At 40.9% G+C, this 24,803-nt stretch overlaps 2 protein-coding genes across 2 annotated transcripts; one reads left to right on the top strand and one right to left on the bottom strand.

Moving 5' to 3' along the window:
• The first annotated feature begins 7,817 nt into the window (after positions 1 to 7,817).
• Positions 7,818 to 10,287, top strand: CEBPZOS (CEBPZ opposite strand). The gene is made up of 4 exons (XM_088161350.1): positions 7,818 to 7,948; positions 9,559 to 9,603; positions 9,861 to 9,944; positions 10,045 to 10,287. Exons 1-3 carry the CDS (start codon positions 7,855 to 7,857, stop codon positions 9,941 to 9,943), a joined length of 222 nt encoding a protein of 73 aa, XP_088017476.1. The 5' UTR covers positions 7,818 to 7,854; the 3' UTR covers position 9,944; positions 10,045 to 10,287.
• CEBPZ (CCAAT enhancer binding protein zeta) lies at positions 9,485 to 24,797 on the bottom strand. Its single transcript, XM_088161349.1, has 16 exons — positions 24,621 to 24,797; positions 22,749 to 24,265; positions 21,464 to 21,695; positions 20,974 to 21,148; positions 20,263 to 20,351; positions 19,760 to 19,813; positions 18,978 to 19,080; positions 18,095 to 18,163; positions 16,368 to 16,434; positions 15,239 to 15,339; positions 13,867 to 13,924; positions 12,668 to 12,876; positions 11,592 to 11,675; positions 11,076 to 11,137; positions 10,908 to 10,989; positions 9,485 to 10,145 (listed from the first exon to the last, which is right to left on the bottom strand). Exons 1-16 carry the CDS (start codon positions 24,777 to 24,779, stop codon positions 10,006 to 10,008), a joined length of 3,201 nt encoding a protein of 1,066 aa, XP_088017475.1. The 5' UTR covers positions 24,780 to 24,797; the 3' UTR covers positions 9,485 to 10,005.
• Positions 24,798 to 24,803: the final 6 nt, after the last annotated feature.

Raw genomic sequence — 24,803 nt, 5'->3', positions numbered from 1 at the left:
CATTCTTCCAGTCTCCAAGAATATAAAGAATATATTGAATATAAAGAAGAGGAAATTATTACCCTTGAGTCTAACAACCAAAGAGTATCATTTAAAACCAAAGACTAACTTTTCTCTCTTATCATATTTCAGAATATTTTTTTTTCCTGTAAGAAAAGATATCTGACAGAAGAATACACACATTTGCTTTATGTTTGATGTCTTCAATAGAATGTGAACATAAAGCAACCATGGGAAGTTGCTGGTCTGCCTTCCTCGCTCTGGCATATACCATGTATAGCTGCAGAAGACTAGAAAAGATGACCAGCAGCTGTGACACCAACCCAGAAAACTCAAAAGTGTGGCTTCTAACTGCAAGAGCTTTGTTTGTTGCAACAAGACACTGCTCTAAACTGCAGTTTACCTTTAATCTAGATTTTGGAGAGCCCACAGTTGGGGTTTGTATGAGATTCTAGCCTAATCCAAAAAACACAGCTCAACCTGTGGAGCATCTGGATTCTGTGAGTTGACTGTGTTCCATAGGCAACCCCGAGGGTTATTTAGAAAACCCAAGAGATCTGTGGAGGCACTCAGTCTACTGGCTATTCACAGGAATCACAGAAGCCAAGATAAAATTCTTCTTTGTTTTATTTGGTGCTTAGTGCATACCACAACGGGGGATGTGCTAATTGTAGGGCACCTCTGCTAATCATACTACATGGGGCTTTACTGAATGGTGCTGGCTCTTGGGGTGAAATCAATTGAGATTCCTGAAGCACAATCCGTGTTTCTTAAACAACACCCAGCCTTGAAAATTATACATAAATATTAACCAGCTATCGATCCAAATTCCTGTCTGCCCAAGACAAAGAGCTACCTACCATTCACTGCTCTGGCAAAACACAGATTTACCCTTATGGAAAAGAATCAAGCCAACAGCACCATGAGTCTCCTGAGCTTTAACAGTCATTGGCTGGAAAGTGTACCTTCCTGCAATGGCCTGGATCTGCTCAGCTGTTGGTGAGAATTCAAAGAATGCAGCTGTCTGCTTCACACTGGCAGTCAGGTTCTAAAAGCAGTACAGTGAAAGCGAGATGTGCAATATGCTTCCTCTAAAGAAGGGAGCTCCCCACTTGGGATGTGCATTGCCATCATCTACTAATTTCATTCACTATTTTCTGTGTTGCATTTCTGTTTTCTGGAGCTCTGCTTCTGTATAGCCAGACTCAACTTGTGGCTAAAATCAACTTGATTTTGCTCTTTTTGAAACCTGTGCCATTTCCTCCTAATTTCAGCAGATTTCAAGGAATGGGCTCAGATGTGTTTTGGCTGTCAGTAAACAGCATCTGCTTTACCCCTATCCCGTCTTCATATATTATGATTACAGCATTCTTATCTTCAATGTGATTGTTCCAGGTGACTGCAGGATCAAAACAGGATCCCCAGCTGACTGTAAAGAAGAGAAAAAAGCATTGATGTGACCTTTCTTTCTAACTAAGTACTTTTTTTTCTGTACAACTGAAGAATTGCCTTCTGTTGCCTTTTGGTTACATCAATGCAGACAAAAAGAACACCCTATCCTTTCCGTGGTACTGTCTGTACAAGAGAATGACAGAGGTTTGCTCTGAACTTTTGTAGGTAAACACATAAACATGAATCTCACTATGTGCTTCCCTTCTGTGACCACACTGTCATGTAAACATCTTTCAACAGATAAAGCCTGGCATTAGCCTAAATCTAAAATACAGGTTGCTAATGAGGTATTTGGCTTAATGTGGAGAAACATGAAAGAAACTAACTGCCATTTCATTAACACTGAACCTGCAGCATTTCCTCCAGCACTAAGTGGCAGAATGTTGACCCAATGCCATTGTCCAGCTGCCATGCAATTCCCTCACCCTTTGCTGGAAGAGCAAATACCCAGAAGCAAAGCATCTTTTGGACATTCTCCCCTTCTGGCACTCAGCTGCCTCCTTTATTGTGACGTACGGCCATCAGGAAATTAATTATGGCACAGCTGTTTTCCCACTGGCCCCATTCAGTTGTTTTCAAAATATTTTTTTCTGTTGCTTTTTCAACTATAATCAGTATCTGTAAAAATGCAGATCTGTCATTAATCCGGAAAAGTAATCATCCCCAGAGCTGTAACTGGGGACGCTTGGCACACTGTTATGGAAATGGAAAAATGAAACAGCTGTATCTTTAGGGTTTCAAAACAGCACTACTATCTGGAGTGGGAGAAAGAGGTCAGCAATTTTAGATCACTCATTTACCCTGGCAACCGAAGTGGGAGTATAACCAAACATTTTGCAACCAGCAACATACTGGGAGTTATAACATATTTTATTAATAAAGACATGCAGAACAAAATTATAATGCAATCAGAATAAGGACCTTATCACCGCTTCTAAGGTTTATTTCTATCATGAAGCAACTGTAGAAAGAAGTAACTGGAAAAACTGTAATATTGTCATTGAATACTATCCTATAACTACCTGGGACCTGAGAAATAGTAAGGAACCATTTGCCAACCTCCTGTCAGGAAAAGCTCCTTTAGAAAATCACAGCTGTTACAACCATCTCCCATTTTTCAATAATTTTCCTGAAATCCTTAAGAGACTGTAATCCTCAGAGAAGCATAAACACTTCTGAAAACACATTACACACGTTAAATATTTTTGCCAGATACATTTTATTTTTTTCCTGTCTCATGCAGGAAAAAATAACAGTAATACATGGAAAAAATCTCTATCCCTTAACCAATTATTCATTTCCTCTGCAGTGCATCTTGGAAGTGCTAAGCATCTGCCACTGTTCAGTGACCAAATACCAGAAATGCTGAAGTTTTAGCATCATGATTCTTTGCAAAGAGACAGCCAATGTCCCAGAGACACTGCTGCCACACTCATTCCCGTCATGACCGTGCATAGAAAAGAGTTGCATAAAAAAGGAAATCACGACATTCCAGCAATTTCAGAGCACTGCAACAGCTCTTTTTATGTCCTCGCTTATGTCAACTCCAACACCCCTGAGGCTACTGTAAATTGTACGGGGAGCCCAGGTATCATGAGACTCCCATTGTCTCCAAGTTGTTTTTCCTCAGTGCCACCTGCTTGGGTGCAAATAAAGGACATGGCCCCACAATTAGTCTTGCATGCTGATACTGTCAGAGAGATGAGGCTTGTTCTTGGAAAAATAAAAAAAACTCACTGTACCTTTTTCCTTGAAAATAGACTTAGGGAGGCAATTCAGATATGTTATCAAAATCCTTAGAAATGGAATCTGTTTTATCCTCTTCAGAATTAAACAGAACCAGAAGAGAGATGATGTTTTTTACACAGGTGCAGCAATGATTTGTGAGAGCTGCCTGTGTGAAAGAGCCCCTAATCAGAAGCCATTAGTCATCCAAAATCATCTTCTTTCCCATCTCAGGAGAAATAGCCTTACTTGCTGCATGACTTCATTTTAATAACTTTTGTGCAGAAATGCAGGAGAGAGAAAAATACATTTTTAAATGGTTTGACAATTTTGTTTCACTAACCTGGTATTTACCTGGATCTCCACATTTAATAAAATTGGTTCTGTGCTTACATGTATACTCTGAACAGTTGTAAATATCAAATCATTTAAAATTTAGATAAGCCATTTCATACCCGCACCAAGAAACCCAGAGAACAAAATAAAACATGTCAGAGGTTAAAATGAGATGTCAGAGCCTTCTCATTGCAAAGTTTAATTCAATATAATAGTCATCAAATGACAACACCAAAGCACTCAAATTATTATAAACAAAGTAATGTTTTCCATTAATGAGATCCTCACCAGCTTTATAACTGTGACCTTCCTGACTCACTAATAACTGGAGGCAGAACTGACTCAACAATGCACTTAATATTTTTTTAATATATTCATAACATAGTCAGTGATAGAAAAATGACAGTAGATTTCCTGTCTTTTACAGTGAGACACATGGGAAGATTCTGGGTAGGAGAAGGCAGGAATTAGCAAGAAACTCCACTCATTTTGCTGAGGGAAATGTTTGCCTCTCTCTGCTGTCCTGGGTCAAGTGCAAAGTGGAGTCATTTATTCAATGTCACTGCCCGTGCATGTCCTCAGCTGTGCCTGTAGCTGTGTCCATAAAGCACATGCCAGAACAAGTGCTAGAAGAGCTGTTCCCCCAGACACCTGCATCCCTCCCCACCCCTTACCCTTTGGAAGGCATCTTGCAGCAAAGCCTCCCCCATCCTGCATCCCATTCCAGCATGAACCTGTGGCCAGTTCCTGGAGCTGCACCACAGAGCCAGCTTCCCCAAGGCTTCCACGGCTCCCATTTGCCCCACTGCTGCTCTGCCAATTGCTGGCAGGACAGAGCAAGGGAACAGTGTGTTCACCTTGACCCACAGCACCCTCCCCGTGTCCCTGTGGGGAAGTGCTTGGAAGGCTTCCCACAGGGCCCCTGCGATGGAGCTGTGGAGCTGCCCCTGCCTCCTGCAGTGAGTCCCATGTGAATCCAGCTGCCAGATGCACTAACATGGAAAACACAGTGCAAACAGCTCATGCTTTTTGTGGAAAGTTATTCCCAGAAAGGAATAAATTCCACTCTATCTTACCTAAAGGTCCTCAGATGCTTGGGTGGAAGCAGCTGATACATGTCATTTATACAGTAATGTATATATAACATGTACACATTATACAATGTCTTATAACACATTTATCATTTATATACCACCTAATATCATGATTTTATATAAGACATTGTATGATGGATATCATTTATATCACTCTCCCATTTACTTACAAATCCATGCTCACATCTTCCAAGATGGGCACAAAAGCAAATTTCATTTTAACAAAAAGCTACAATTGATAAGCCTAAAATTCCCAATCTCTAAATTCCCTAATGGCTTCTCAACTGCATGAGTCATTCCTGGGAACTACTGATTCCTGAAGAGCCACTGTCTTTAATCCCTACTTCACCAATAGTCCTTTCCATCAGTTTCTCTCTCTACTACATACACCTGAGTTGGGGAAAACCTTTAGTAGTTAGACTTTGCTGTAATTTAACCTTCATAATACTTAACAAGTAAAAGGAATGAGGATAACATTACAGCTTTAAGAAACAAAGCTTTTGAATGGCCTCAATGCAAGTTCTTTCATCACACATGTTCATGGCCATCTAAGCATGGCAAATGCCAAAGAGTTTGAGCCCAGCATGGAAAACACTCAAGAATCTGGAATAGGAAGCCAGACATCAGGGCCCCTCAGCTCAAGAGAGAGACCTGCAGAGACATTTTTATTTTTGCCTGATGACACTATGGCTTGGTGGGTCCAAGTGTCACATCAAGGGGCAAGAGGAAGCCCAGCAATTTCTAGTTTCAGACTGAGGCAGGTAATCTTTCCGTTTCATTCTTTTTTCCTGTAGTCTTGCCTTTTTTCACCATGATTTGCAAGCTATAGGAAATTAGGGCAAGGAATCTATTTAGCACGGTTTTAAAATGTAGAAGTAAATATCCAAATGGGAAAAAATTCCAAGATATTTACTTGCAGATTGAAACCATGCTGCACTGCACAAATGCATAATTTTCTCTCCCTCCTGCTTTCCCATTTCTTCTGTGAAACCTTCCATACAGGCTTTTCCACCAGAGTGCCCACCAGGTAACAAGGTGCTGCATTCCTCAGCAAACCATGGGGAGCTGTGTACCTCCTTTCCTACTGAACAACTGGCAGTGGTCTTTAGTAAAATATTCCCCTGCTGAACTACCACAGACTGTCCGACCTGAGCAGTGTGAGGCATCTTTTTTTTTTATCTACTCATCCTTTGGCCTGAGCAGGAGAGGTTTACTGAGTTACTAAACCTCAGAGAAAATCCATATCATGTCTCCACACCTGAACTCTTCCAAACTCTATGAGAAATAAAAGTCAGTGCCAAGATATGACAAATAACCTCTGTGTAGGGTCCAGCAGGAGTCTGGAACCAAACTCAAAGGGATGATGGGCTCCTTAAAACAAAGATGCATATTTCACGTTTTGTGCCTGCTCCTTCCTTTTATATTTGGCCTCTTAAAAGTTCAGTGTTCTGTCTTACAGCTGCTATAAATTCACTCTAAACACTACAGGCATATTTATTAAGCCCCTAAATACACTACAGTTTCTTTCCAGATCAGAACTTGCCAACCAATGCAAATTCTATATGCTAAATGAGACACTGACCTAGGACCCTCTCTGGTTAGAGCCAGAACTGCTACAATGATAATGCAATTAATTCCTTTCCTGGATCCTTGTTTTCTCCAACAACCCTGAGCTTCTGCTGCTTGGGTTGATCTGTTCACTTAAAATCCTCAGAGCAGGAATTACTTTACTAAAAAATCCCACTGAGTACAAGCAACTAAGTACTTGCAAAATACTTGCAAACCCAGCCACCAGGGAAAAAAGAATTGGAAAATTAATCATCCTGTAAGAATGAGCAGCAAAAATATTATATCTAATCTTACAAAACTCTAGTAGAAGAGGGGCAGGGGAAGCATCTTACAAAGAAAATAAAGTCCCTATTAAGGAAAATCTGAAGAGCTTTTATTTTGGCAATTAAGTCAGTCCCATAATATGAGTTAAGAGTAATATGAGTAATAGAAGACAATGAAAATGAAAGGAATAAAATGAATGTGTCTTTACAAACAGACCATGTGAATCTGCTTGTAGATAGGGCTAGGAACTTTAGATAGGGAAGTAACAGAAGAAACTCTTAGTTCTAGAACATGTTACTATCAACACAGATTGTTGCCCAGCCAAGGACGCGTTAAATTCCTGATCCTAGAGAAGAAAAAAGACTTAATGGAATTATGAATAGGTTTTTCTTTCTTGTATACAATGAAAGGGGAGGTGCATATTAGAGGGGAGCATAGAGCAGGCAATTTGGGAAGTCTGTACCTTCCAAGTACCTCAGCCAACGGGGAAAAGGAAGAGGGAGATGCGGTCGGGAACTTAGGATAAGAAGGGGGCTGCATCCCCCAACAATGTGAGAGATCCTATGGGAAATGCCCATGGCCTTTATTCAAATAAAGTTACAGAACTCCTCTGTCTCCTCTTTGGACATAAACCTCTGGTATCGTGGATTAATTCTCCTGACACTTGGGAGACACACTGATTGTTTATTTCAGAGTTGCACAACCTGAGTGCTCCAAGGTATTCCACAAATCAAGCACACTAACTATCAAAAGTTTTTATTGTTTATACAATTTAGCAAATTAAGAAATTAGTGTTCACTGCAATGGACATAGTTCCCTTATTAATTAGTCTTCTATCTTCTATTAGTTAATGACGGCCTCGCTTCTCATGCTAACCAGTCAACGTGCTCAGTCTTTCTCTTCTTTTGGGTCGGTGGTTTTCTTGGGTTCATGGCCATGAGTCAGTGATCACAATCCACCCCTGCCAAAAACTACCTTTTACCCAGTCAGAGCTGAGTTTGCTTTATCGGTTTCTTCCTTCTCTTGGGGGGTTCTGCCGGATGTCTTTGCGGCCCATAAACGCTGCATTCTTTGTGTCCACTCAGCAGTCCATCCTTCTCGCCGGGCATTATTAACCTCTCCCGAGGTCTGAGGGGACTGAAGCACGTCGGGCCCAACAGGTCATTTGTATTTCTAACACGTGGCCATCGCTTAGCGCTCGCCTGTTATCCGCTACCTGCCTCACGGATTAATCTCTTTTCTCGTTGATAAGGCCGGATATACAACAAATCCCACCCTTTCTTGAGACGCTTTCTCCACAGCTCCCATCTTGCCACCCTCGCCGCCGGGGGCCCGTGCGGGGCCCGTGAGGCGGGCGGGGCAGCGGCGGCGCCTGCGCAGCGCTGCGGGCGGGGGAAGGCGCCGAGCCCCGGCCATGGCGCGGCGAGTCGTGAAGGGTGTGCTGCTGCTGGAGGCGGCGGGGCTGCTCGGCGCCCTCCTGCTCTACCGCGCCATGGACCGCAGCCAAGGTGCGGCGGGCAGGGCAGGGGGCCGCGCCCCGACGGGGACCGGGGACGGGGGGCGGGGGGCGGGCAGGAGAGGCTCCTCCGCGCGGGGCCCGCCGCGCACCGCCCGGGTTTTGTAGGGAAATGCTTCCGTGTGGGGTCAGGAGTTCGGCTTGGGTGAGTGCAGGCGCACATGGGCGGCTTGTTGGGCGGCCCCCCTAGAATTTACCTGTGAAGAACGAGCTGCTCTTGAAGTTTTGCAAACCCAAGCCCGCCAGGAATCCTTCGTGGGGGGGCAGCACACGACTACACCAGGAACAAAGAGGAATCCTACGCGGTTTTATAGTAACAGCACCGGCCAGATAAGGATTTAAAAGGCACAGAGGCTGTCCGCAAATGAGGCAGGAATTGCACAGTCCTGTTTCAGGCATCTGTTGAGCCCTTGAAGGGGTGCCCCGGCTGTGTCTGTGTCTCGCAGCCTCTGCCATTTGACATTTCCCAGGCTGAGGACAGACCCGGCTGGCAGGAGGCGGCCGGCGTCGTCTCCCGGATTATTTAGCTTCAGTCCCTCAGGTCTCTTACACTTACAACTCCGTGCCCAGGTAACAGAGCACCCGTTATAATAAGCAAATAATAAGCCAAGCACCAGTTTGGTTACTACAAGGAGGTTTGCTCCGCAGAGCAGCGGCCTCACTTTGCATGCAGGGCTCTGCAGGGTGCAGCGCTGGTTCCATAGATCTGTGTCCCTGCGGGAAGAGAGCCTGTCCTGCTACCTGCAGGGACAGGGCGAGCCAAAAGGCAGCTGCTGCTGTGGCTGGGAGGGCAAGAATCCACTTGTTTCAGGAGTGATGTGGTCTTCATATAATTTGCAAGCTGAGCTTTACCTTCACATCAGTTTGCATTTGCTTTCCAGGATCCAGATGATGTCGGCCAGTTAAATTTCAGCCATCTTAGCATTTTTATTAGAAAATACATATAACAAAAACATGGAGAAGATGTTTTCAGCCTATCGTAACTTGGTGCTGAGCGTTCATCTTTGGGATTTTTTTCTCCTCTTTTGCAATTTTTATATGCATTTGCATATTTTCTATAATTGCAGTTCTGTAAGGTGCAGTGAGCCAATCTAACAGCTCAGTGAACTCAGAGTGAGGCTTTTACTGCTTTCTTTGTGTTCGTACTAGAATGGTTAATATCTTTTTACGAGCTGCTGTAAATAATTAAAATAGCATAAACATGTTGTAGTTTTATACTGGGTTGTCAGAGTGGCGCATGGAACGATTCAGTGAAAATCTAAATTTGCACAAGGGCACAGAGCGCTTTTCCCTGGTTTTATTTGCATGTCAGCCTATGAGAGGCATGCAGCTTCCTGTGAATCTGTAGCTTGGACTTGAATTATCACAATTGTGAGGAAGCTCAGAAAACACTGTGATGATGGGGTTGCACGTATGAGTAACCTGAATAAAGTATCTATAACTATTTTTTAAAAATAAATTCCTATCACATTATTTAATGGTGGCTGTAACTAAAGAGCTCAAACAAATTTCAATAAAACAAACCTAGTTAGAAAAATAGTGCATTTAATTATTCATCTTAATATATGCTGAGAAGTAACTGTGATTTATCTTTCTTGTCAGATTTCAGATACACAATGCAGAAGAGGTTTCCATCAATTCTGGAAGGTGGGTTTGCAGTCATTGGATTCAGAAGGATGACTGAAGCTTCTACTGCATCTTAATATATAAAACTGATCTTAGGATGGCTTAAAACTTTCCTCAGGAGACAGTGCAGAAGTTTTTATTGTTACGGCATGGAGTGTGAGATTGTTGGATAGAGACCTCAGAGCGGGAGGGTTACACACTGAATAAAACTAGACACAAAGGGGCTGCTTGTCAAATATGTCTAACTTAGAGCTGACATGGATTTTCCTGTTTTTCAGTTTATTACAAATCCAATGAGTGGTCTGGAATTCATGGCATAAGGGAGAATGACCAGATGACATGGTTAAGCAGCAAAAACTGAAGTAAGAAAGACATGATTAAATAAAAAACTATTTAAGAATAATTATTTTTTAAATGTCCAGCTCATCGTCTTGATTTCTTGCCTTTGTACTTGTTTTTCAGCCCTCTGTGCCTGAACTGTTTCTTCCTTTTGATGATGCTTTTCACATCCCTGTTGTGAAGCCAGTTGTCACGCTCTATTTCCCACTGGATCTGTTTGACATCTGTAGGAGGAAAGGTGAGAAATAAGGAGCCGATGGATACCTCTGACCTGATGTGGCATACAGATGAATCATGCAGAAGTTAAAACTTGACTACTGTATTTATAAAAGTTAATAAAGTGCAAACTGCCTTTTTTTTGAGAAAGCTGTGGGTTTTTTCATTCACAAAACAAACCCTACCATCTCGGCTTTAGTCAATGTAATGCTAGACACATTTGCATTAGGAGCAGTGTTTGAGTACTCCTAACATTTTTCACGTAACACCAGCAAGACTTGCAAAAGCTTTACAAAGCTTTATTCAGCCAGCATATACGCATGTAATTCATTAGCATTATTTTGGGAAAATTACTTTCTGTTTCACTGATACTGCAAGAAGACAGGCCAGTAGGTAGGTAAAGACAGCACTACCTCATGCCTTCCCTTCCCAAGGAATCAAGGATACTTTACCTGAGCAGAATTCACACAAATGCTTGACAAAGAGCATCCTACCTGTCCCTGTTTACAGTGTGAAAGGGCAACGACAGCCTCTCCCTCCTCTCTGAAGCCTTATTCCCTCCACTACTCCCAGTTAACACTTAGCGCTGGTCATCTCTCATCACCAGAGAAAACTGTCACATCTTACTGATGTTGAGCTACTGTCCCTGCTGTGTGGTTTCTGACCCTGTATTCCAGTTAAAGGTGGTTCATCTTTTCACATACAGAACCTGCAGGGAAAGAAGTGAATTTCAGCACTAAAACTGCTTGCTACTTGCAGCATGTACTTACTTGCATTATCTCTGTTGGCCATGGCATTCATTCCAATGTTGTCAAACTTAGACCCAGCATTTTCATCCAGCAGATAGCCGAACTTTAAAGAGAGAAATTTTAGTATTCTGTTACAAAGCAACTGATAAAATGCTTGATCACTTTTTGTTAAGCCCTGATCCAACTCACCTCTTCTGCAGATGCCAGTATACCAGCATCTTGGAGTTTTCTCTTCTTTCCTCGCCCGGATCCTTCAAAGAAAGAGTATTATGAGACACAACTTCAAGTTCACAAAGACATTAAAAGAAAGTTTTACCACGTTTTAAATTTTTAGAACTTTTCTTAATGAGATCATCTGAATTCGTTATGTTGGAAATCTTTATTCCCCACTTCCCCTAAAAGAAAAAGAAAAAAGAGTTCCCAACCAAGAATTAAATAGCACAAGTCTGTGCATCAGGTGTAACAGATCCACAAACCACCAGTACAATTCCATCCTTCAAAATTCCTCCTTCAACTCTCATCTCTTCAAAAGCAGATTGTTACTCTGAATTATGCTGGTTGGGGGACAACCTCCTTTTCATTTATGGTTTATTCAAATCTGAACCTAGATCCAAAATGTGATAATCTACTGTAGTAAATCCCTCTACTCCAAAGGTTTTTGGACTATTTTATTTGCATTAAGCTTTCACGTCAGTGTTTTCTTACCTTCCAGTGATCCCGCAAAATTAATATCTTTCTTTTTCTTGCCTTTTTTACTGACGGATTTCAGTTGCTTGTCATTGTTTGAGTCTGATAGGAAAAAAACCCAAAACCATCAGTCTCCAATTTTCACACGTGCATGTATTTAAAGTGCAGCAGAGACTAAAATTCCTTTTTAGGTATACTTGTCATAATGGTCCAAGTCTTTAAAAGGCAGTGCACGTAAGCAAATCTAGTATTTCCTCCAGCTAGACAATTAAAAATTGGTCTGTGGTGTGGTGTTTTTTATATTGTTTCCACAGCACCAGAAGGGAGTCATACTATGATACATAAAATACAAAAGCTGAAAGCAGATGTTAGGAAAACCTCAAATGTCTGGTGGTAAGTTTGATGAAATAATAATCTCATGAAAGATTGTGTTAACAACAGTTTACCTCCTCTACCCTCAGTAATCTTCCTGTGAACTTTAGTTATTCATTTAAATACTCCACTAATCTCTGCTTTTCCAGCCACGTGCACAGTATTCTGTGTAAACTGTGCTTTTCAGGTAAAAAATAAAACCATGCATGTACAAGAATCAGTTACTACTACAGTGGTAATAAAAACTTGAGGTTTTTTGAGCTGTATTGCAAGAGTAAGCTGTTACTTGTGAAACAGCCATTTCATTAAAAGTTAATTCATCTTAAAAAAATCAGCATTAACTATGTCTAAAGAAATACAAAAATGATCAATGACCAGATTTTTAAATTTTTCTCCTTTAGCTCTTAATATTTCTGCCTACTGAAGCCAGTTATTTGTATATAAAGCTACTGTTGTTATGCAATTTTCAGAATTAAATAAACATGTCTCATTTGAAAGTTTTTCTACCCAGATACCTAATTCCCACTCTTGCCTAGGAGATTGTGCCAGGAAATGCTTCTCTTAAGATTTCATTGTACAGAGAAGGACTTGCCATTTCTTTGCTTAAAAGCCAAACTTCCCACCTAGATAACTAAACTGGAATTTGCATATATAGTTACATATTAGATAACCTATTTTTAAAGATTTTTCTTCTTGTTTTTCAGTAACAAATGGCACTTTACCTAGGTCGTTATCATCTTCAGACACATCCATAAATACACCTCCCTCTTCATCCATATCCTCTTCAAAGTCTTCATCCATACTTCCTAAGGAGACTTCCTCATCATCCAGATCGCTGAAGTCATCTTCATCATCAGAATCCTCCCAGTCAGCACCAGATCCCTCACCACCTTGGCCTTTCTTTCCGCCTTTGGGATTTTTTTTTATATTACTAAAAGAAGATGTAACAAGCTTAGCACTTCATCTGGGAAAATACTGTTTGCATCTAGATGACATCTATCTACTGGCAAACACTATATTAGAAAGTTCAACATCGTTGCAAACTACTGCAAATGTAGGCTGCAACCTAAAATATATATATTATACACTCAGGTATGTTTTCAACATTAGTATAGGCAGTTGTATTATAAAAGTCAACTATTTTAAGAAGTTCTGGAGAAAATCCTATTCTGACATTAGCAGAAATTACAACTTCAGTATTTTATCTCCTCTGTGTGTTTGCTCCTTTGTAAAACACACAAACTGCTCTATTAAACACCAGTCAAGATCACAAAAATGCTTCAGGTTTCACCAGGAGTTTAAACTTTGATTCTGCTGTCACCTCAAGGGAAAAAGTCTCTGTGCAAATTCAAATGCTGCATTATAGATACTTTGAGTAAAACAGAAGCTACTTAATCATTTACAATTAGACTCAATGAACCTAAAGGCCCTTTCCCACCTAAATGATGCTATGATTAATGAACTGACTTCAGGAGAACAGAGCTCTGTGATTCTGGATCTCACAAAGCTAATTAACTGTGTTAGGCCCAGTTACAACCAGTCCTTATGGCAACAATGCCATTATGCCTCATTCTGCTTTTGTACTTGGTAATTCTCAAATAGAAACCTGAGACAATGAAAAACAAGATTTTACACTGCTCACTGGGTCACTCCATTATATAAAATAATTAATTAATTAATTAAGATAAACCAATACCACAGGTCTCATTTAAGACAGCAAACATCCATGTAAACATCCCAAGGTCATCATGAACTATTATGGGACATGCAGAAAACCTGCATTTCTCAGTGCAAAACTGTTACTGCCTTTTTTGCAAGGTGATATTCTGAGTGGTTCTGAAAAAGGTCTATCTAGTTTCACAGAGTAAAACTCTCTGTAGATGTTAAATCAAGAAGAGTAAGAACTAATCTGAAGTCTTACCCAGCAAAATCAAGGTCATCCTGACCAACAGCAGCATTATCAGCAGCTTCAAAAGCATCTAGGGAGAAAGAAAAAATGTTCTTACTACAAAGAAATATGCAAGTCACTGTGTCTAGCAAGTACATGGACCTTGCTGGAGCAAGTCCAGAGGAGGGCCACAAAGACAACCAGAGAGCTGGAGCACCTCTCCTAGCACTGAAGTTGTTCAGTCTGGAGAAGAGAAGGCTTCAGGGTGACCTTATTGCAGTCTTCCAGTACCTAAAGGATGCTACAAGAGAGCTGGAGAGGGATTTTTTCCAAGGGCATGTAGTGATAGGACAAGGGGGAATGGCTTCAAACCGAAAGAGAGTTTAGATTAGGTATTAGGAAAAAATTCTTTACTGTGAGAGTGATTAGGCACTGGTGAACAGGTTGCCCAGAGGAACTGCAGATACATCCCTCAAAGTGTTCAAGGTCAGGTTGGATGGAGCTCTGAGCAACCTGGTCTTGTGGAAGGTGTCCCTGCCATTGCAGGAGGGATGGAATGAGAAGATCTTTAAGGTCCCTTCCAACCCAAGCTATTCTATGATTCTAGCATTGCAAAATATCTAATTTTCAGACGTAGGGCCATTATTTTAAGCCTCTGAACTTATGAAGCAAATTCTCATTAGAGACACTAACAATAAAAGACAAATGCAATTAGTAACAGATTCTTGTCATAACTAAGACCACATTAAATGAGTCACTAAGAACCCTGATAAAAGAATGTAGAATTCTCTCAAAATACTGTACAAAACAGTTATGGAGAGTTAACTGGATTTTTTTAAAATACATGTAAGTAAAATTTGAAATAATAAAATAATGGATATTTTCTGCTACACTAACGAATTTAAATTCTGGACAAATCATATACTAAATTCCAAAGCAAAGTACATGCTACAGGAAGAGCTGAAGCTACTGCAGAAGTTTGCCAGTGGCCTTGCTGAACTCATAACCTCATGAAAAATGTTAGAAATTATGAGACAAATTGTAAGCAAGAAAACATAGAGGCAAATGTTACATGCTGCTAGAAAAGGTTACTCAGACTACATCAGGAAGAGCAAAAGGGCATGAACGGCCACTCATGAGTGTAAGTTCAAAATCAGACAATTTCCAGCCACTTAAACAAGCTGACTACTGCAGTGGTGGGAGCAAGGCCTCTTTTACAAACAGCCACACAGCTGGCTCACACAGCAGAGAGCAGGAACTGCTGTCTGCAGGAGCACAAAGCCAGTTTTCTCCCATATTCCTCTATCAGATTCTTTTACACAATATGAACTATAAAAAGGATAAATTAGTAATTTGAAAAATCCAGCAATAGTGGGATAGTTACTGAAAGGAAGAACAGCCTTACCCAATGCTCTTTCAAATTCATCATCATCCACATCTTCCACACTTTCTTCATCATCCAGACGCTTTTGTTTCTCTCTCTTCTTATCGAACTTCGAATAAAATCTGAAATAATATATTGCTCTCAGACACAAAACTCCAGGAGATGATCTTTATGACTTTTAAATAAAAAACCTGCAAATTGTTTCCCATGTATGTTGGCAGCTGAAATCTGTAAGTGATGTTTCAAATACACCTAAAATCAAGAGATTTTTACTTCCTTTGTTTTTCAAAAATCAGTCACTACTGTAATATTTAAAACAATGACATTTCACTGGCCGAAGGTGGCAGAAGTTATTTTTAACATAATGAATTTATAAAAGAGCATAACAAAGGTGTAAAAATCTGCCTTACACTGAGAAGGAAGAAAGGATCAAATTCAACTTGAACATAATCAGAAAAAAATAAAGAAGACATTCACCTATAAAGTTTTATTAAATTTTCTCACACAGCCCTCTTCTTTTGGGTCTTAGTGTTATCTTCTGTCAACTGTTTTCACCTTCATTTCATGTTAAAGAACCGCCAAACAGAGAAGGCAATTTTGACCATATACAAATCTTTGCCAAATGGATATCACTTCAATTTTAGTACTACAACTGCATCTTTATATCATAATCTCAAAAGAAACTCAAAGAAAGAGAAAGAACTATAAGTAATAAAGAACTAAACACTCTGAAATGTAGCTCCTCTGACTTTTTCTTGCTTTGTTCCATTCTAATAAGCTTTGATGCTAATAACATAAGCTATATTCCAGCTTTCATTATATATACCTCTAATGCCTAAGAATTACAATCCACAAGATATTCATCATTACCCATTACTTAAGACTTCTCTATTATAATGTCAGCTTACTTAATTTACTTAAACTACAAACCCCAATTGCCTTTGTTCATAGGTGATATTTTTTCCTAAGCATTTAACATTTAACAAATCTTAAAATTATGCCCAAGAAAAGTACTATTACCTTAAGTCATTCAAATTAATCAAAATTTGCAAGCACTTGAAATATCAGAGAATATTTACAAAATGCAGTTTTAATGGCATTGCATTAAAAAAACACCACTTAAAATGAACATTCACAAGTATTTCATTACCTGTGAAAGAACACTTCATCCACTGGGATTTTGCTTTCATCTTTGGCCCGGAATTCCTTACTGTTGACTGCAAAACCAAAAAACCACTGATTTTACCCCAAATTGAAATGCTGGTTATTCTTTCCAGAGGTTAAACAGCACACACAGACAGAAGAAGAGTGTCCTTCATTCAATAATGGGGAGTTTATCTGAAAATCTTTTCAAAGTAACACAGTACATACACTGTACTCCAGTGTGAAGTATGGAAAAGACCCTGTGGAAAAAGTCAAGTGGCACATCCCTAATCAGGTTCTCAGTTATGTATTAGCAAGGCAGAGGGATGCAATCACCTAGAGCTAAAACAGTAACAGGAAACAAAGTAGGGAGTCAGATGAACTTGCTGCCATGCCCTAAAACACTGTCATTACTTCCACCCAGCACTCCCTGGCAGGAGAAATGCTTGTCAGGAGCTGCAGAACAGGACGATGCAGCAGCTGAGCACATTGAGGAAGGGATCAAGCCTCAACCTGCCTCCATTTCTGAGGAATTCAGGCAAAATATGACACTGCAACAGCACATCAACTAAGGTAATGACCAGGTTCCCTGTGGAGGAGCTTTTTACCCTCTCACATTCCCCTTCCCTCCTCCTCAGAAGTAAATCAAAAGAAGAAAGGCTACAGATTATCTCAGTGGGCACAGAGTATAATAATTTCTAAGTGACATGGGTCCCATTTTCTGAAACCAGATCAGCACACTCACAGAAGGACTCTTCAAGTGGTAGAAGGTACCAGAGGACGCAATCTCGGCTCAGCAGAGCTCAGCAGAGATCAGCTCCATGCAACAACTGCAGACTTTTGCAGCCATATTAATATATCCATATTTTTGTATCATGTTTCATTTGTAAAACACTTGAATTCCCCAAATTCTGTCCTAAATCCTCAGCCTGCCCCTTCAACTCAGAATAAACTAAAGAATGTGACAAAGTGTATAGGCTAAAATTTCTATTTTAAGCTTTACCAGCTATAAAAACAGCCATAAAAGTACAGTAGTACTTACTAATCTGCATAACTAAAACCTCTTTGCAAACAGACCCAAAGCTGGTGGAAAAGCACATCCCTGGAAATGCTACTGAGACTCTGACACATAAGATGTGCCACAGTCTTCTGTCCTCAAGCAACATATTTTACTGAGAGTTTGCTCTGTTTTTTAACTGCTGGTTCTTACACCAAATCCTACACTTGATTATTGGAAACAGTGGGACTGGACAAAAGGCAGCTTATTTCTGGAGGCAGGAAGACTCTTTGCAAAATAACAGCGCCAAAGATAACCTACACCCATCCTAACAACAGCTACAACTATGGCATTGTATGGAGTAATCCATATCACTTAATGAAAGAACTTAATGTGATTTAAATAATTATCTAGATCCATTTTCTGGTATTTTGAACTATTTTTCAATCATAATAAACAGAATAAAAATGGCTATAGAATAACTGACTTTCTCTACATCATTTTTTCTTCAAATGATTCAATAGATCCAAAGTTCCTCTTGTGCAGATTCCATACATCCTTACAAGAAGATGAGGTCTAATCCTGAACATCAGGCATGACCACTGCACTCCTGATGGAAGGCACTTTCTTTTATTGCTAAGACAAACAGCATAGACAGTGTAGATGACACATCTACATTAACCAACCAAGGATTTTTTAGTGATCATAATCTTAACTGACTTAAGGGGCTGACTTACCTGCAAGATTCTGCATATCCTTCATAAACTGCTTCTTCTTCGGCTGCATTACCACACTGCTGGTGTTTTCTGTATCAGAATATAAATCAGAGAGGAATTTTTATTTTATGACTATTGATACAGAACTGTTAGGAGTGGCTGATAGACCAGTGGGTCATGCTGCCATCCATATAATGACCTCAAGAGGCTGGAGAAATGGGCTGACAAAAACCTCCTGCGGTTTAACAAGGGGAAGGGCAAAGTTCTGCACTGAAGGAGGAACAATTCCATGCACCAGTATACACTGGGGGCTGCCCAGCTGGAAAGCAGCTTGGCTAAGAACACCCTGGTAGTCCTGATGGACACCGAGGTGACCGAGAGCCAACACTGTCCTTGCAGCAAAGAAGGCCGATGGCTTTCCTGGCACTTTTAGACCATGCTTGGAGCCCTGTGCCCAGGTCTGGGCTCTCCAGTATAAGGCAAACATGGGCATACTGAGAGAATCAAGTGAAAGGGTCACTAAGTTAAGGAAGGAGACTCCACCTGAACACCTGGATACACTTTTTCTGCGGGCAACTGTGCGCTGGCATAGGTTGCACAGAGAGGCAGAGGAGTCTCCAGTCTTGGAGACATTCAAAAGCCATCTGGAAAGTCTGTTCTAGGTGTCTCTGCTTGAGTCCATGACTTCAGAGGTCCCTTCTAGCCTCAACCATTCTGTAGTACCTACGTCTCCTTGTCCCTTGCTTATTCCTGCCAAGTAAGCAGGTCTGCACTGCGGGTGTGATCCCACTCCTCTGTTCCACCACATGCACCCCAAATACTTGACAAGGCCCATCAGAGAGAATGAGAATTTGGACAGCACCTATAACCAAGATCACATGGTAGATCACAGACAAGTGCCTACCTTTGCCTTTGCTGAGTTTGGGATTTCTGTACACAAAACGATCCAAGAATCTCATTAACGTGAAATCCTGCAAAGGGTCACCGGAGTACTGGATGTGATTTCCCTGAAGGAAGGAAAGAGCCAAAAACCATTAAAATCTTCATTTTAGAAAGGCACCATCTAAACACAGAGGATTCAATCAGTTCAAGAACGACATTCAAACAACTTTAAAAAGATAAAGACTTGGGGATACTATGCCACATAACCCTGACCAGGTTCTTCTTTTTGCAATTTCACTATTTTCTGAACTAAACCACACCTCCTTTGCTTTGTTTCAGTGATAAACCGCTTTGCAATTTACTGTGCTAACAGCAGTTAATACTCAACATCATTTCAAGACCATATATTCAAATAAAAAATAAATCTTTTAAACACATATTTGTGAAAGTTTGAGTGGTTTTGGCACGGGCACAACAGTAGTTTCAAAAAAATTGATCCTGTAGTAGGACTCCCCATATTTTAAAAAAATTAATAAAAATATATTAAAAAAACTCTAATAAAGCTTTGAGAATCATATAATACCTACATTTCTACAAAATTAAAACTTTTGTGGGCAGTCCCCTTTACATGTAACATTGTAATTCCACGAAAAGCTTGGCATTTGAAAATATGATAGAGTTCTGCAGAGCTGCTAGTTAACCACAAAGTGCAAGGAGACTTTATAATGTATTTTTTTCAAATTATAGAAGACACCTAATGTAAAATATCAAACTTCAAAGCAACAAGCTAGCAAAAGCACTTACTTCTAGAATTGTTTTTGCAAACAGGGCCACAGACGGATGAAAATGTTCAGAAAGCTGAAAAACACGAGTCATTCATTTATTTCTAATTTAAAAATATGCTGTAAGACCACCCTGTGACTTATCAAATAATAGACATAGTAGTGCAAGGCTGATGAAGCACTTTAACAACTGAAGAATTTTAAGTTCTAATCTTTCATTTGCATTAAATATATTTTCATTTACCATTTTATTTAAGTCAACACTAAAAAACTTTAATGATCAAAGATAAGATCCAATAGTGAAAAAATATTAATATTGTCCAAATCTCCACTTTAAAAATTCCTATACTCAAGAATATCAGTGTTGTATGGAACGTATACAAGCTTAAAGCTGAACAAAGTGTTAGCTTTTATTTTTCTGTTGTTAGTCAAGTAGTTACTTCAAGAATAACCAAGTTCTTTTTCCTCTCTGTGTACAAGGGCCACACTTATAAACACAGCAACAGCAATGCAAGAAAGTCCTACCTTCTTCAGTTCCCAAAGGCTTGTACTTTCAGCACCACAGTATAAAGGACTTCGGTGCATAGGATCATAAGAAGCTCCACTCTTCCTGCCTGAGGGGTGGAGGGAAGCAAAACAAATTTTGTCAGGCAGCTTTACAAGAGTATTACTCTCATTTTCCCACAACAGTAATGCTGCCCATCACTCCCAGCTGGACATGCCAGGGTTCATCTGGCAGCAGGAAAAGGCTGTATTCAACTGCCCTTCACAGTGTATGATCAGGTGCTGAGTTCCTGCCTGCTTCCAAGGAAGGCCGTGAAAAGCCCTGGCCTGTTCCAGAAGCCTTCAGGGAGGAGTGAAACTGGGCACAAGTTCAAAGCTGGACAAACTGTTCAAGCAGCCCTCACAAGCCACAGAGCAGCTACACATCCTAACCTTGGCTACACTGCTCAGAACGTGTTTGAACATGGAAGCAAAGAATCCCAAGCCTGTTAACAGCTAAGGCACAAATAATGTGTTTATTACAAACTGCATCAAGTGAAATACACGAGTCATAGAGTCTTTTCATCGTTGCTGAGGTAACAGATAAATTGCTCTGACTGGTTGCCTTCAAACAAACTTAAATTTAAAAACTAAATTAATGTTTTAATCACTTAATTTTACAACAACTCTTGATCAACATTTCACTATTATGGTCTATTAGCTGTTAAATTATATATTTTCTTGCTGATTTACCTCCCATATTCAGATGATGCACCCACGAGGCTGATGAATTTGAATTGTTTGTTTTAGCAGAACTCTCCATTGTACTTTTCTTTTCATCTTCTACTTCTTTGTCAGCGTCCACAAATTTTTCCTCATCCTCTTCAGCCTCTTCTTGATCCTTAAAGCACTCTTCATCATCTGACTCCTAAAAAACAAAAAACATTAGCAATCAGCTTTTCCTTTCCAGATTTACTCTGATTTTTTAGGAAAATGCACATAAAGTTCTTGAGCTTTATAAAAATCTAAACAAATGATGGTTGATATTTAAGAAATAGAGATTTTTTTTTCTTGATATAGCACCGAAAATTGAACTTTGCTGCTTAGAACACACAACTGTAATGGTCCCTGCCCACATCAAGGAACATCTTAGCAAATGGTTACTAATAAACAGGTTAGGAAAAGGTGCTTATGAAAACAGCTCTTATTGGAAAAGCAGTGAGATATAGAAATCATCTTATACCACGTGATCCTGTAGCTGGACCCTTAACTCTGGTTTTACTTTCAGAAGCTCAGACAGAAGGTACAGGGTTCCACAAATGAAGGGTGGCATTTGTCCACAAGTGACTTGAAGCAGCCTCTTCACAAAGGCCTTCACGCGCCGCAGCACAACATCTGCCTTCAGAGACTTATAGACAAGATTTAGAAACATGGATGGCTTTGAGCACGTTGCTAAAGCAGGATCTAGAAGCTTCCTGTAGGACACACAGGAGAAATTTTGCGGATTGTCACAACGCACACAAGAGAACAACTGCTATTAACATCAACTATCTACATTTTTCAGAGTGCCATCTAAAAAACTAGTGACAGTTTGCTCCTCAGTACTCAAAACCATTAAGATCAATCCTGAACTGTCAAGAGCTGTGACGTATTTCTGAATATATATGAGACACTGAAGATTTAAAAAAAAAACCAACTGCCTCAGTAAACAAAATACTGCAGGAAAGTAAAAAGAAACTGAGTTCAACTGAAAATAATTTCAAAACTAGATGCATTCAGTGTTAAGAAACTAATCTGATTTGTTCATATGTTTAAAAAAATAGAAATCAAATGGTTAAAAATCAGCACACTTCACAATCAGATCAGACATTTGTACTGGCAAGTTCATTTTCTACTCAAATTTTCTTCCAGGCTGCCAGGCACAGTAAGGCCCTTAAGTACACTGCACATTCTCAGGGAACCTAACTTCCCTTTGGGCATCTAAACAGAAGCCTGTAAGGATCTTATAAAGAGTCTAAACAATCAGCTGAGACAAGAAAAAAAGCAGTATTTTTATAACACAAGGCATCCCATCTACACAAATTAAATCATCTAAAAAATTTAAGATAATATTCCTCCTCCTCAAAATAAGGGGAAAAAAAGGAAACAAGATTTTTGGTTATTTACAGGAGTAATTTACAGGCCTAATTACTTTACAGGCTATTACCTGTAAAGGTGATTTCAGAAGAAATAGTTATCAATTAGTTTCAAATAACATCTAGAAGTAAAACAAGCCACCACAAGCGTGGCAAAGGATGAAATGCACATGGATTCTCAGGACCTATTACTGTCTTTTGTTTTTATCCTTACATTAAATAAAGAAATCACACGCATTTTCTTCCAGCTCCTACAAAACATCAGAAATTGTAGCAAATGAAACACAAAACCAGCAAGATCTTAAAAGCAAAGTAAGTGCTTCTATAACTTTAAATTAATGGTGACTACCTCTTAAAATGAAATTTATATAAAAATGCAAACCTGCCACTTACTTGTACAGCGCTGCATAGTACCTGTCTGATACAGTCTGCTGAGAGTCCATCACTTGAAACAGCAACATCAGGGCCTGGACACTGGTACTGAAGTTCACAAGATGCAGAACTTTGAACAAGGTGTTCATTTGCTCTTTCACTTTCTCATCACCAGTCTCAGCGTAAGGGTAAGCTCTGTTTACCCCGCAAAGAAGAGCACTGAGCATTTTGGATTCAATATCTTTTTTCTTAATACAGTTCCGGAAAAAGCAGAAGTACAAAGTTATCAGCTTGTTAGCCAATGCACTTTCCTCATGACTGAGGACTATCTGATTTAGAAAGCAGATAGCATAATATTGAGTTTTCACGTTGATGTTTGAGCGGTACAGAAGCCTCTCCACCTCATTGCACACTACTCCCTTCATATTTGGGTGCTTGTGAAGTAATGTCTCTAAGAGATAAGAGGCTTTGGTGGCGATCTTGTTCTGAGGGTCACCCAGTTTATTCACCAGCAGGACCAGCAGAGCTTTCTCCTGCTCGGGCTTGTTACAGAGCAGCTCGTGGGAAACCACGAGCACTCGGGATTTCGTGGCTGTCAGGCAATCATGGCTCATTGTTTCCAAGGCCTGCACGAACTCTGCTATCTGCAGCTTCAGCTGATGCTCGAAATACCAGAGTATCAGCCGCCTGTCTCTGGAATCCTTGTTGCCACTCGACATCTGCACTATGTTGTTAAGCGGTCGCTGAGAGAAAGACCGCAATTTTCGATTGTCTGGTAAGATATCTGTAATGAGAAGCTCCTTGAAAGTATCTAAAGCCATAAGGCTCTGCTGCCTGCTGCCCTTTTTCTTTATGAGGTTTATCAAGTTCTCAACAAATTGCAGACTGTGGACAGCACTGTCCTGGATGAGAAGGGTCATCGCTGCCATCCTGTCAGCCAAGGTACCCGAGGACACAACAGTTTTAATCCATGCCGAAGAGGCCCCCTTCTGATAGTCTGTTTTATTCTTAAACAGGTCTGTCTCATGTTCATACAGCTTTTGGGCCAGGGCCTTATACTTGGACAAAAGTGTCTGGTTCTGCGGCTCTGGAGAGAATTCATTCGTGTATTCTAGATCATACCACTTACCCCCCGGTTTGATCAGGATTGCTTGCCTAGCATGAAATTCAAAATCTTCTTCCAGCTTTTCTTTCTTTGCTGAAGCCACTGGGCCCTGATCACCGCCGGCCTGCTTCTTTTTGCTGTCTTTCACACTGCCTGCCTTTTCCTTTCCTTTTTTTTCTTTTTTCACCTCCAGCGAAGGACGATTTGTTTCCTTCTTGCTCTTCTCTTTCTTTGGAGGCTTCTCTTTCTCCTCGCTGCCACCATCATCCTCATCCCCGTCCACCACCAGGCAGCTCTTTGCATACTTGCTGAGCCCCAGGGAGCTGACGAACGCCTCCAGCTCCCCTTCCTTCAGGTCATCGATCGTGTCCTTCTTGCCGCCGTCCACCATCTCGGCCTCCTCGTCCACGGCACACAGCATGAGGTAATCTTGCTGCAAAGACAGGGCACAGCTGTCACGGGCAGATCTGCTGCAAGGTTTGCCAAGACTGAATCCCCGAATGGTTTGGCTTGGGAGGGACCTTAAGGACCATCCAGTTCCAAGCCCCTGCCACGGGCAGGGACACCTTCCCCTAGACCAGGTTGCTCAGAGTCCCATGCATCCTGGCCTTGGGCACCTCCAGGGATTGCCAAGGGATTGGGCATGCACAAGTTCTCTGGGCAACCCGTCCCAGTGCCTCACCACTCCCTGAGCAAAAAGTTGTTCCCAACATCCGCGCGGGATCCCGCACACAAGGGCCCCTCCCGGCATGAAGGATCCCGGCCGCCACGTGCTCCCGCTCCCTCACCTTGGTGCCGCCGAGGCGCAGCACCTCGTCCAGCGTGAATTCTCCCGCATCTCCGTCTTCTGCTTCTTCATCACCGTCTTCGTCGTCCTCCTCCTCGCCGCTGTCGCCGCCCGCCTTCCTCCGGTCGCGCACGCCGAAGTCCCAGAGCGTCGCCGCCATGGCCGCCCGCCGGAAGGGCTCCCG

The sequence above is a fragment of the Sturnus vulgaris genome, chromosome 3 (assembly GCF_052056855.1).
Source record: "Sturnus vulgaris isolate bStuVul1 chromosome 3, bStuVul1.hap1, whole genome shotgun sequence".
Classification (NCBI taxonomy): Eukaryota; Metazoa; Chordata; class Aves; order Passeriformes; family Sturnidae; genus Sturnus; species Sturnus vulgaris.
This window is presented reverse-complemented; position numbering and strand designations above follow the sequence as displayed.

Excerpts from the sequence above, each read along its gene's own strand:
- CEBPZ (XM_088161349.1), bottom strand. The coding sequence starts at position 24,779 with ATGGCGGCGACGCTCTGGGACTTCGGCGTGCGCGACCGGAGGAAGGCG. Across the intron at positions 21,696-22,748 it reads TACTATGCAGCGCTGTACAA|GAAGCTTCTAGATCCTGCTT; the intron begins GTAAGTGGCAGG and ends TGTGTCCTACAG. Across the intron at positions 11,676-12,667 it reads TGAAGATGATAACGACCTAG|ACTCAAACAATGACAAGCAA; the intron begins GTAAAGTGCCAT and ends TTTTCCTATCAG.
- CEBPZOS (XM_088161350.1), top strand. The coding sequence starts at position 7,855 with ATGGCGCGGCGAGTCGTGAAGGGTGTGCTGCTGCTGGAGGCGGCGGGG. Across the intron at positions 7,949-9,558 it reads CGCCATGGACCGCAGCCAAG|ATTTCAGATACACAATGCAG; the intron begins GTGCGGCGGGCA and ends CTTTCTTGTCAG. Across the intron at positions 9,604-9,860 it reads GTTTCCATCAATTCTGGAAG|TTTATTACAAATCCAATGAG; the intron begins GTGGGTTTGCAG and ends CCTGTTTTTCAG.